Genomic DNA, 12,231 nt, shown 5'->3' with positions numbered 1-12,231 from the left:
GAGATGTTCACAGGGACTGAAGATGTGTGCCCATCCGGTGCCAGGTGCTGTTTTTTCTAGTATTTGTATTGTGACAGGCTTCCTCTTGTGTTCCTCCAGGTACAGCTACATGATTGACAACGTCATTCTGCTGATCACTGGCACCCTGCACCAGCGTTCAATCTCCGAACTGGTGCCCAAGTGCCATCCTCTGGGAAGTTTTGAGCAGATGGAAGCTGTGAACATTGCTCAGACGCCTGCAGAGCTCTACAATGCAATCCTGGTGGACACTCCCCTGGGTGAGCAGAGCCTTTCAAAATACCTCTCAGCTGTGTGCGGAGCAGATGTCGTCCATTTTTTTTCCCCCAGTCTAACTAGGTTCAACTAAGTCTAAGTTGTGCTCCAGGAAGACAAAGCAGTGGGTAATGCACAGATGTGGCTGTACTGCCTGTGGTGGCTGGGCTTGAGTTCAGGTTTATGCCTGTCCTATGTCAGTTTTTCCTCTGGAGGACCAGCTAGCTCTCTGTATGCTTCAACAAATGTCCAAACCAGCACACTGGGAGTGCAGATTGCTGGGGAATTTGTTTTGTGTGAGACAGGCCTTGAGCTGTCATGGCAGTGTAGGTGTAGCTAGATCTGATCTGCTAGATATGTCCATTTACCAGGTCTTTTGGAAATCGTCACCTGAAATTAGGGAGGAAGGAGAAAGTTTGAGAGGTCTTAGACAATGCTATCTTTTTAATAATTGTCATGGGACCCATGGTATACGTGCTTCCTTAGTGAAGGGCTATTGGGTCCTCTGCTGGAATGAGTCACTTAATTTCCAGCACTTTTAGTTGGACCATTGGGCAATTTCTTGTAGGCAGTTTTTGTAGATAATTATAGAGATCTGCACATGCCCGGTCTTATTCCAAAACTGATAAAATTAGCTCTATATCAAGGAAAGCTCTTTACATACAAAAACCCCTAACCAGCAACAGAAAAAAAAAAAAAGAAAAGAAAAAGAAATCTCCAAAAGCCTTCTTAAGCTCATTGTATAGCAAGATCCCGCACTGAGGTTTACTGTCTCAGGGCTACAAGCCTTGACCAGGAGGTGCATGACACTAAAGCCAAGTGTCTTATGAAACCAGTCAGACAGATATATTATTTAAAGATAAAAGGTGTAGCAAGTAGTTCTGGAGGAAAATATGGAAGTCTTTTTTCACTAGTAGGAGAGGTAGTCCCAGGAGACTTTCTGGCTTAGCATCTGTGAGCAAAAAAGTAATGAGGTACACCTAAGTCAGTGATTAATCATTCTTTTGGAGTTGCTAGAGAGAACAAAACTCTTTAAATCATCATATCGTCTTTGATAGAAATAGTTGTTTTTAGAACTGAAAGTGCTTTTGCAAGTGCTCTGTGTAATAACAGGGCAAGTGAAGTAGTTGTCATGGAAAAATGATTTGCCAGATAGAGCCCAGCAAAGGAGGGAAAACATGTCTTAAGAGATCTGGGTTGCAAGGTAGGGCAACAATGCAGCAGGAGAGCAGAGGCTCTGCATGTCGCTGAGTTGAGCCTGCTGTAGGGATGATGTGTGGGAAGAAAATCCTCCTCATGAGTAAGTGGGAACCTTCCCATTTTGGGAATAAGATGGGACCAAATATTTCAAATATAGTAGTTCTCGGAGACCTTAAAACTTCCAGCTGTGCATGGAGTGAAAATGCTCCGTTACACTGGCAAGGTGGTTCTGGAGAACGTGGCTGGCAGTTGAGGGTCTTTGCCTCTTGCATTCATGCACTTGTATGTGAGTGAGCTTTGCCTGCTTCTGCCCTAGCTATGCTGAGATCTTCAGACCTTTGCCCTGGCCATGCCCTTGAGGCTGCGTACCATCTAGTGTGGCATTTCTTCAGGGGGAGAACATGGGGAGTAGCTTTGTTGCCTAAACAAGCAGGCATGCAGACTCCAGTTGTTTAACTTGCACTCTTTCCAGTGACCACACGCAAAGCAACAGCAGCTCTACCTCCTAAAAGTACTTGAGTAGCTACGTGGCTTGGTAGGAATGCCTAACCCCAAATGGCTCTCATAGGTTAGCAGGGCAAAATAAGACTTGCTGTTAGCCTAATTTGGGATATTGGAGGGCCAAGAACTGAAATAGATGTGTTCTCATTCCTCTGCTACTCTGAAGTAGCCACTGCTTAGCTATCTAGGCTAGCCAGCGAGTCCTGCAGTGAAAACCAGTCCTGGCACACTCTGTTTTCGTTTTTGCCAGCCATAGGGAGCAGTGCTCCTCCAGCTACGTGGCATTGGTCTCTGATGCTGTTGCAAAGAAACGTTGGGGGGGTTAACCCCTGTTCAGGACTCTCTAGACCCACAGTGCGGCTGCTGTCCACACCAGGGAGCTCGTGCTATAAAAGCAGTGCATGCCGGAGGTGTGAGCCTGCGTCATACCTGGTTTGTCACACAAAGCAGAGCACCAGTCAGTTCTTGGTGTGAGTGCAGTGTTCTTTACCCACAGCTGGACTGCGTAAACTGAAAAAGATCATATTTCTCTTTGTAGCAAATTCAGCAACACTGGTTGCTGAGTGAGAGTTGAAGAAGTCATAAAAGTCCTGTCAATGGTTTTTATTGTGTTCTTGCTAACGAGTGGTACAATAGCCTTATATTATGCTAGATGTACAAGACTCATCTTTATCTGCAGCTTGCAGTACCGTGTGTTGCGTCTGAAATCTGTGTTCTTTCGGTGGCAGCAACTTCTCAAACTCCCTCCCAGAGATACTCTGGCAAAGTACGTAAGGCCAACCTTCCTACCCAAATATGCTAGTTCATCCTGTCTGCTGTTGCTTACCTCCCAGCTGGAGAAATAAAAGGCCTCAAAGAAGTGGAAATAGGACTGATAGACCTGACCAGGGGAAATGGCTCCTGACTCCAACCATGGAGTGTCATGGGCTGTAGGAGCTGTGGCATCCCCATGCCTCCTTAATCCAACTAAGATATTGGAGGATGAGGGAGAAGCACAGCGCCAGCTTCCTCGGGGCTCACTAGCTGCTGTCTCGCAGATGCTTAAGTGCTACTGCCATGCTGTAGCAGGCAATTGGGAAGCTGTCTTGTCACCTCTCAGTGCCTGCATCTGGGAACAGTTTGGGTTTTGCTTATTTTTAAATACAGGGTGCTCTGGCACTGATGCTGGGGGCTAGAGCTGAGAATAGGCTGGTGTGGGAGCCCCAAAAATGATTGTGGCCTGGGGAACCATGGAGGAGTCTGAGGTTTTGAGTCCTGGCAATTTGGTGGCTGATGAAGATAAGGGCCAGGCCTAGGAGGGACAAGCTCAACATAGGGTGTGCTTCTGCCTGGTATTGTTGACAGCTCTGGAAAGTGCTAGGCATGGGTCTGGTTAGGGCAATGGTAACTCTGTCTGTGGCTCTCTTTCAGCTGCTTTCTTCCAAGACTGCATATCTGAACAGGATCTGGATGAAATGAACATCGAAATAATTCGAAACACACTGTATAAGGTAAATGAGTCTCTGGGAAGGGAAAAAGATATTAACTTCCCTATTTATTCCTAGCATGACTACAGCTCTGTCTTGGGTCAGGAGCTCCAACTTAGGCTGGCTTTCTTCAACCAAAGGGAAGGGGGTATTTTCCTCTTAGAGTAGATTTAAAAATAAATTTGCTTTCTCTGTTTTCTTCCCCAGAGTGGTGATAGAATGAACGTGACCAAGAACTAGTTGCATCTTCTGGAAAGTAAAGATAGTGCTCTTGGAGGGGCCTGACATCCAATCGCTCAGCTCTGCAGAGCCAGGGCACCAGAGCTAGGCAGAGTGACTTTTTTTTTGGAGCTGTCAGGCTGTCAAGAGTCTGTACAAGAGACTTTTTTAGAAGTTCTGCCTTTGAATAAATTTCCTCAGGGCCCAGGCAGGCAGGAGAAGGCTGCTCCTTAACCACATGAGTTTAGATGTGTAGTTAAATGCATTCAGAGGACTAAAGTGGCTTGATCTTAAACTTGGCTGAAGGACTTTCATGGGCTTGGCTCTCTGTCTTGAGCTCTTTCAGAAGAGCCTCCAACAGTCTGCTCAAGCCTTCAGTGGCTGTGGTTGGGGTTAGATGCTCTTGGTAGAGCAGTGTAAAAGGTGCAGCCAGGGTGGAGGAGTCCTGCAGGCACAGGGATGTGGAGGGGCTAAGGATCTCCTTGTCCTGAGCCTGCACAGGTAGCTGTTGTCTCCTCTGCAGGCCGTGTCTGGTTTTAGCTGGCAGTATCAAAGCATGTGTTTATGTGCAGGCTGTGGCTATCGCTCCATCTCGACTCTCTGGATTAAGGGTGGGATGCAGATTGTATCTGCCAACCTTGTTTTGGCTGGTCACAGCCAGCCTGCAGTCAGTGTGACCTCTGCTTCCCAAGGAAGCTGTGGCCTGTTTGGAGAGGCAGAGAACAGATCAGGCGTGAAGGGAAGAAGGCAAAGAGAGGGGATAAGGAGCTGTGTGTCGGCAGTCATGTCCAGCTGCGCGTGGCCTCTGGCATGTACTGGTCTTTTGCTGTAACGTGAGGAGGTATGCCTGTACGCATAAGTACCTGCACCCTTGCAGGGTGCAGACCTCTGTGTTGAGATGAGGCAGGTGGGGGAAGGCAGGGAGCAGAGTGAGCACAGGGCAAACAGGGTGGGGGGTGGGGGTGTCTTCTTGGGTCCCAGCTGCCACATCCTTTCCCCTCTCCTTTTTGAGGCCTGATACCTCATTGCATTATGCTCTTCCTACCCCCAAATTGAAACGTAGATGCCTGGTATCCCTTGGCATATGCTGGGACTGGGTCTTGCTAAAGAGCAGCACCTGGGGAACATAGGGGCTCTGTCAGTAACAAATCATGGTGACACAAGGGTGAAAGAGGTAACTGCTGCTTACACACTCTCCCTTGAAGCCACGTTTCTCCCCAGGGACTGGAAAATTTATAATACAATGCAAATGGTCTTCATAGGCAAATGAGAGAAATAAAATCAGGTCTGAAATCTACTCAGAGCTGCTCTGAAGAACAGAGCAGGTGGGTGCCTGGGATGGATGCCTGCGTCCAGGAGGAGTTGGCATAGGAAGGGGAAGTGCTACCTTCCAGACCTACTGGAGGTTTTTTGAAGGAATCTGTGACCATGTAGACAGAAGGTTTGAGCAGGATTCATAGGAGGAAAGCAATTACAAAGGTTCCTCATCACCAATGACAAGTGAGAAGGTTCTTGAATGGAAATATGGTTAAGATGGGGAGCAGAGGTTAAAAGTAAGCAGTCAGCTCTTAGTGTAGAGGGTGGTCAGCAGTGGAGTCCTGCAGCAGATGCATGTTGGCATTGTTTTCTTCAGTGCTTACTCCCATTTTTCCACATCTTTAATGGATATGTTGAAATTAAGCTGGCTGACTGTTGGCCTTTGCTGGTGACCTTCTTGTAGGAACCAGCTGAAGGAGCTTTGTGACTGGACAATAAAATATAGCAAGCAAATCAATATGGATAAATGTGGAGTGATGTATGGGAGAGGCAAGGAGGTAATCTTAGACTACACAGTGAGGGTCCCCTTGTTCCTTTCTACTACTAAAGGAAAACTCGGGTTATGATCGACCTAAGCAATTGTCTCTCTACAAGGCAATCTCTTCCTTACAGTAGAAGAGAACTGCACAAATATCACTGTGCTGCTGTGTTCATCTAGTGCGTTTGTCCTGAACACTGTCTCATTCCTCTCCTCTCTCATCTCTGAATGTGAACAGCAGAACAGGAGAAGTTGCTAAGGAGGACACGTTTAAAGGTTTGGGTACAATGACTTCTGTATGGGAAACTACAAAAATGATTGGGATAGTCACTCCTCTTCAGGTGAGGTAAGAACTGTAGTGGTAACCGTGGATAGTGTTGGAAAAGTCAATGTGGATGGACAGGCCACAGATTTCCCTTCAGGCTGGAGGTGACAGACAGATGAGGCTAGCAGGAGGCAGGGGGTAAATTAGTGGTTTCATGGAAGTCAAAGTCCATGAAGGATTATTAAATGCAAAGAGACTACCATTTCTGGGGTAAGGGTTTCAGGACACTGGAGACTTTCTGTAAATTGTTGTCATCTGCCGGGGGGTCCATAGGGGAGGGTACCCACTGCAGCTGTTTTACAGTCTGTGTTTCCATGGTGTCTGTGATACTGGATCCTCATTCAGTGTTGTATATTTGAGTTCACCTATTTTTGCTTCTAAAGCCTTAAGTTTGTGCATGAACTCTGAGAAGGGCAGAGGTAGTGACTGAAACCCTTACCCAGGTTCCCTCTTCTGTCAGCCTCAAAAGCAAAGTCCATTGTCCGTGTCCTTATTCCTCTGTAACTCTGCAGACTGATGCTCTTTGCTGTTCTGCACTTGAGCAGTGGCAAGTGCTGGAGACAATGTTTCTTTGATGTGTGATGCTCACCCAGCAGTGTCCTCTTGCACTGTGTGGTAAGAAATATTTACAGAACACAGTAATCCAGGTGCTTTTCTAGTGCAGAGGCTGAGGGTGTTCAACGTCTGCATTCTTGGTCCATCTTCAGTGCTGGAGTTGTTGTGACAAAGCAGATTTGTGATGTCTCAGCATTGCGTTATTCCATCCCTTTTAAGTGATTCTGGTTGTAGCTCTCTGTCCTGGGAGGTATTTTATCACATGATGGCTTCTCCTGAGAAAGTTTTTGCTGAACAGCACTTTTATCCATGCACTGCCTTCATGGGCTCCCCCTGGGAGATACAGTCATCTTCCAGCTGGATTACGGTACATCTCCACAAAGGATTACATTTCCTGGAGGCAGCGTAGCTGTGCCTAGCCTTATATGTTTTCTGCAGTGCTCCAGCTGGGATGGAGACCAGGCGGCTGCAGTGTGGAAAGAGAATTACAGAGAATGGCTGGTTTCCTTCACAGATGTCCCATCTCATCTCTTGACTCTGCTCTCACAGCGATACTTCCTGAGTGTAGGTCTTGTAGCTATAGTTGTGTGGCTTGGCATGTTTGTGGAGGCCAGAGCAGGGTCAGGAAACCATGTGAGGCTTCAGTAAATGCTTTTGAGTTAGATGACTCAAAGGAGCAAAATAGGCTTTAACCTTGTTGCCTGGGGATCTTGCCTGCAGTAAGCTCATACAGTCACTTGAACAAACGCAACCACAACCCTTCATGTCTCCAGCTCCTGGGGGAAGCACTGACCCTCGTGTGGGCTTGGCATCCAAGTTCACATGGGGTGAGAATGCCTGTGCTGTTTTATAAAGCATCCGGGAGCATCCCTGCTTGCTGTTTGTCCCCTACTGAATGGCCCTATGGGGCAGTAGATGAAGCTGTGTAGAAGAGTGTTCATCTGTCCTCTCTCTTCCAGGCTTACCTGGAGTCCTTCTACAAGTTCTGCAAGGTGCTGGGAGGTACTACGGCAGATGCCATGTGCCCCATCCTGGAGGTAGGTCTGTAAACCCCTGTAGCTGGACGATATTGCTGTGATATTCATTGCTCTGTGCTCAGGCCCAGCTTGCCTGCCAGCATTAAGGATGCTAAAGATACTCTTCAGCATCCCCATGCACACTCTGCCTGCTCACTGGGAGACCTAGGAAAACACTGCCTGCACATGACTTTGGACAGGTTTGGTTCCCCAGTCCTGATCTTGCCAGGTGCTGACACATCTGTTGCCTTTGTGGCAACATCTTCATCCTCTCACATGGATAACGAGCTGGACAACAAGCAGAGCTGTTCAGTGCACAGCCTGTCTCTGTGCCAAGGCTAGCTGTGGGATGTGCAGGGCTCGGGGACAGTAGGTGAGAGAGACTCCTTGACCTGGCAGGGTTCTGCTCAGTGATTTGGCTTGTGCCTTGGGGTGAGAATTCCCTCACCTGACTGCTCCCCAGGCATTATCTACTGGGCATACTGGGAGCCTGTGCATGTAGCCTGCCCTGGCTGAGCACCGGATAGCTGTATGTGTCCCAGGCAGCTTGTTCATGCTGCCCTCTGATGTGGCTCTGTTCAGAGCAGCATTGGTATCTGCTGGCCTCTGGCAAAGATGCTGCATCCCAAGGTGAACCACTCTTTTCCCGCAGTTTGAAGCTGACCGGAGGGCCTTCATTATCACCATTAACTCGTTTGGTACTGAGCTGTCCAAGGAGGACCGAGCAAAGCTGTTCCCGCACTGTGGCAAGCTCTACCCTGAGGGCCTGGCTCAGCTGGCCAGAGCAGATGACTACGAACAAGTCAAAAATGTTGCTGACTACTACCCTGTGAGTGCTTTGGGCTGAAGGCTGTGAGGATCGGTGCAAGGACCTGCTCTGGATCAGAGCTTCTCAGGGATCAGGGGGAACTTGTGGATTGACAGCCTGGGGTGGGGGACCCTCTTTTCTGTTGTTACTGTTGGCCCTGTGCTCTGCTTGGCCAAGGTGGAGTTGGCTTGCTGGAACTCTTGTGCCAGGGATGCTGTTGGCTTGTTAGTTGTGGCTGTCATTGCAGTGGTGATAGGGAGACCAGGCGTGCCCTGTGTGCCCTGTCCCAGGGTGTGGGGACTGCCCTCACCACCAAAACCTTGAGGTATCAGTGTGGCAGCAATGACAGTCTCTCTTTGGCTGGTTGGGGGTGGAAACCTGTCTTCGGCGAGAAGTGGTGTGCCACATCTCCAGCCCTAGAGGGTTGCTCTGAGCTCTGGTTCAGTTGCAGAGGAGACACTGACTTGGGAGGACATGTCTGGATGTGTCTGGGTTCCTTAAGCTGCTCTTGTGCATGGCTGGGGGCCTGTTTGGAGTCAGAGAGCTCAGTGTCCCCTTGCTGAAGCAGCCAGGGCATGTGCCAGTGTTTGTGGGCATAGGCCTGGCCCAAACACTCAGGTCTGTACATGGAGGGGTCTGTACTTGGTGCATCCTCCCTGCAGACTCAAAGTGATGACACGGCTTTAAGCACTGCACATTTCGGAGAAGGAGTAGGATCTCTGGCTGGACAAGCTCACAGATGAAATAAAGGCTTTTTCTGCCTTATGGGGGACTGCCTTCAGCTGGTGTGCGTGCAGCGCAGCCTTGGCAGCATCCCCTCGCCAATGCTCATGTGTGCACAGGGCAGACTCTTGGCATCTGTGTCGTCTGCTGACCTGGCATGGTAGCTGGGGTGTCTGTTTGACATACAGGGCCCAGGAACGCTGCTGAGCTTGGAGGGCTTTGGGGTTTGGGTATATCTCCTTGTAATGTCTTCCTATAGGAGTACAAGCTGCTATTTGAAGGGGCTGGCAGCAACCCTGGAGACAAGACCCTTGAAGACAGGTTCTTTGAGCATGAGGTGAGTGAGCCCTGAGACGCTTCTCAGCCTGCAGGTCTATAATCCAATACCAGAGGGCTATTTCAGATCAGCTATTCATCTTGCTAAAGCATAGCAGCTGAAGTGACATTCTTTAACAGAGAAATCAAGCATGATTGAGGTCTTAAAATATGCAGCACAGAACACTGGGCAAAGTAGATGTATTTTTGAATGTTCTTAGTGACTACTGAGTGCTAAACTCCCTGCTCTTCTTGAATTCCTTAGGTGTGGTGTTATTAAAGTCCTTGTCATGTATGGGATGTTAAATATGTTCATAGGGACATGGTTTAGCGGTGGACTTGGCAGCGTTAGGTTTACGGTTGGACTCGATGATCTTAAAGGTCTTTTCCTAAATGATTCTATGATTCTGTGTGCCTACCTGTGCCACTTGCAAAACTCAGGGTAGCAGCAAGCTTGTCTGCTGCCCTGTCAGCAGTGCTGTGGATTAACAGAGTTTGGGGGAAGGAAAAGGTTGCTATCCCTCTGCTCCAGTGAGGGAATGGGGGCCCAGCATGGTGCTCAGTCCATGTTCTCACCCAGACAGATTAGAGCAGTGTGGGAGGCAAGTTTGGGGCTGCTGGTGGATATTTGGTCCATCGATAGTAAAACCAGAGTGTAATTATGTGGGAAAGGATGACTTTCAGAGCCTGTCCTGAGCCATGTGCTGTAGGTTAGAGCTGCCCTGAGGACCTAGAGAGGTGCAGAGCAGGATACCTGTGCTGAGCCTTCCAGCCTGCTGGGGAAGTCATGGGACCTCCCAAGCTGCTCCACACTTGCCTTGACCAGCTCCTCCTATCTAAAGTGGACAAGTGACATGTCCTCCTCTGGGCTTTCCTCAGGTGAAGCTGAACAAGCTGGCTTTCCTCAACCAGTTCCACTTTGGAGTCTTCTACGCCTTTGTGAAGCTGAAGGAGCAGGAGTGCCGCAACATTGTGTGGATTGCAGAGTGCATCGCCCAGCGGCACAGGACCAAGATTGACAACTACATTCCCATCTTCTAACCCTGCTCTGCTCCTGTCTGACCCTCCCACATCTGGAGTCCGGAGGGACCTCTGTCTAACTCCCTGAGTTATCCCTTGCCCAGACTCCAGGGATGTCCCATCTGTGGAACTGGCTCAGATGAGGAAACTGTACAGTTGCTAGTTAAATTATTTACAAGCTGAAGTTTGAGTTGTGTGTGCTGTGAGGGGTCTGGAGGGACCAGTGGCACAGGCTTGGCCCTGTGCGGCAGGGGGGACACCTCCTGTTGTGTATCTAATAGTCCCCGTGTTACTGTACTAATCTGTATGTGCTTATGCTCGTAGAGCAAGTACCAGCCAGGGGGTTGCTGCCTCCAAGGGGTCCCCACCACCACAGAGGAATGCATAAGGTCTGCCATGGCCGGGGATCCTCTCTGTCAGTGCTCTGCACGCCTCCTAGTCAGTGTTCCTGTGAGATTTAGTTCAAGTGTGATTTGTAGTGTTGCTGATGCTGCTGTGCGATCCCTGCATCCCCCTGTAGTTAATCCTGACCTGGAGAGACTGAGCAACCCTGGCCAGGACTGGGACGGAACCTTTGTGGAGCATGCTCCTCCCCATTCTGGCAGCATTTGCACTAGTGCAGCCTCACCCTGTCTTCAGAAGCAGCTCTCATCAGTCTCCCTCCTGCCCTGCAGCTTAAAAGAGCTCCATAAGCTGGCTGAGCTTCTTCCTCCCCTGAAGACCCACAGCTTGGAGCTTACTGTCACAACCATGCAGCAGGGCTCCTTTTGGCTCTGTGGATGGTGCTGGACCCCTGCACCACCCTGGGGCAGATGTCCAGTGTGGCACAGCCTCCTCCCCTGCACAGGGTGTCCAGGCTGGCACTGCCATGGAGCTGTGAGGGCACAGCTGGCTGGGGGGCAGAGCAGCCCTAGGGTCTGATGAGGGCAGCTGTTGGCAGAGATGTCCCACGCCCTATCCAGGCCCTGCCTGTTTGTGGTTAGGGGGTGGGAGCCAAGCCCTGGGCATGGTGTGGCAGCTCCGCTCCTTGCTGCTTGAGGTCTGGGAGATGCCCCATTGTGATATGGCAGTGGAGAAGCCTCACTGGTGGGAAACACATGCTTGGTGCTGCTGCTGGGGGTGATTGATGGATAGTGACTCTGTCCCAGCTTGTGCTGTGGTCACCTCTGCAGTTTTTGTTATCCTGTGCTCCCCTCCTCTCTACACCAATAAATATCTACCTACTGCAGTGTACTTTCCCTGCTTACTTGGGTGCCTTCTCCCACATCCCCAAGAGCAGCCTGTGTCAGCCACGGGGCCTCTTACCCAGGCAATTTGATATTTGTAGTAGTGGAGCCTGGTGCGGCTGCTTGGGGTACTTGCTTCTACCACGGGCAGGGGGGTTGTGCCACCTGTTGGGGCTCCGGGCATTCACACTCCAGCCCAAGCTGTGTATGATGCCTGGTCTGTGGGTACAGCTGTGTGCTGAGCTGGTGGGTGCCCAGGAGATGTAGTTCTCATGGCTTGTGCAGCCATGCGTTTAGGGAGCTGTGTGGCACATCCCATGACTTTGCTAAGCTTGTCCTGCTGTGCCTGGGCTTCCTGTGTGGGGCTGTCTGTGTGTGGCACTGTCACCCCTCCCATCCTTGCCCCAGCAGGGCCATGGAGTCAGAGCAAAGCAAAAGGAAGCCTTGGGGCTAGCGGTGGGGAGTAAGGGGGAGCGGGTGCAAGCTCTTCCTGGCAGGCTGACCCCTTTTCTGGGGCTATCTCCGGCACTTGCTTCCCCACGCAAGACTCTTGCCATGGTGCTCAGTGCAGTGCCAGCTGTGACCCAGCTCAGCTCTGCCCGCAGACAGGGCATCCCTGATGCAGCATGGTGCAGCATTGCAGCGCTGCACCGTGGAAGGAGACTGCCATAGCCCAGTGGCATATCAAGAACAGATTTATTTAAAAAGTGACAATCATGTAGTTCATCTTGTGAAGAGCTCTGCAGCCTAGCCTCAGCCCCTGTGCTTGCTGGGAGCACGTGGAGTGTG

The 12,231-nt window shown here is 50.1% G+C and overlaps 1 protein-coding gene across 1 annotated transcript in view; it reads left to right on the top strand.

Annotated features, from left to right (window-relative positions):
* Positions 1-11,936, top strand: part of ATP6V0D1 (ATPase H+ transporting V0 subunit d1) — a 37,398-nt gene extending 25,462 nt beyond the window's left edge. Inside the window, exons 3-8 of the mRNA XM_072872363.1 lie at positions 100-278; positions 3,385-3,464; positions 7,294-7,371; positions 8,003-8,179; positions 9,141-9,218; positions 10,076-11,936. Of these exons, the coding sequence (XP_072728464.1) occupies positions 100-278; positions 3,385-3,464; positions 7,294-7,371; positions 8,003-8,179; positions 9,141-9,218; positions 10,076-10,237 (754 nt within the window). The 3' untranslated portion in view covers positions 10,238-11,936. The remainder of the gene's footprint in view (positions 1-99; positions 279-3,384; positions 3,465-7,293; positions 7,372-8,002; positions 8,180-9,140; positions 9,219-10,075) is intronic.
* The last annotated feature ends 295 nt before the right edge of the window (positions 11,937-12,231 follow it).

The sequence above is a fragment of the Ciconia boyciana genome, chromosome 9 (assembly GCF_034638445.1).
Source record: "Ciconia boyciana chromosome 9, ASM3463844v1, whole genome shotgun sequence".
NCBI lineage: Eukaryota > Metazoa > Chordata > Aves > Ciconiiformes > Ciconiidae > Ciconia > Ciconia boyciana.
This window is presented reverse-complemented; position numbering and strand designations above follow the sequence as displayed.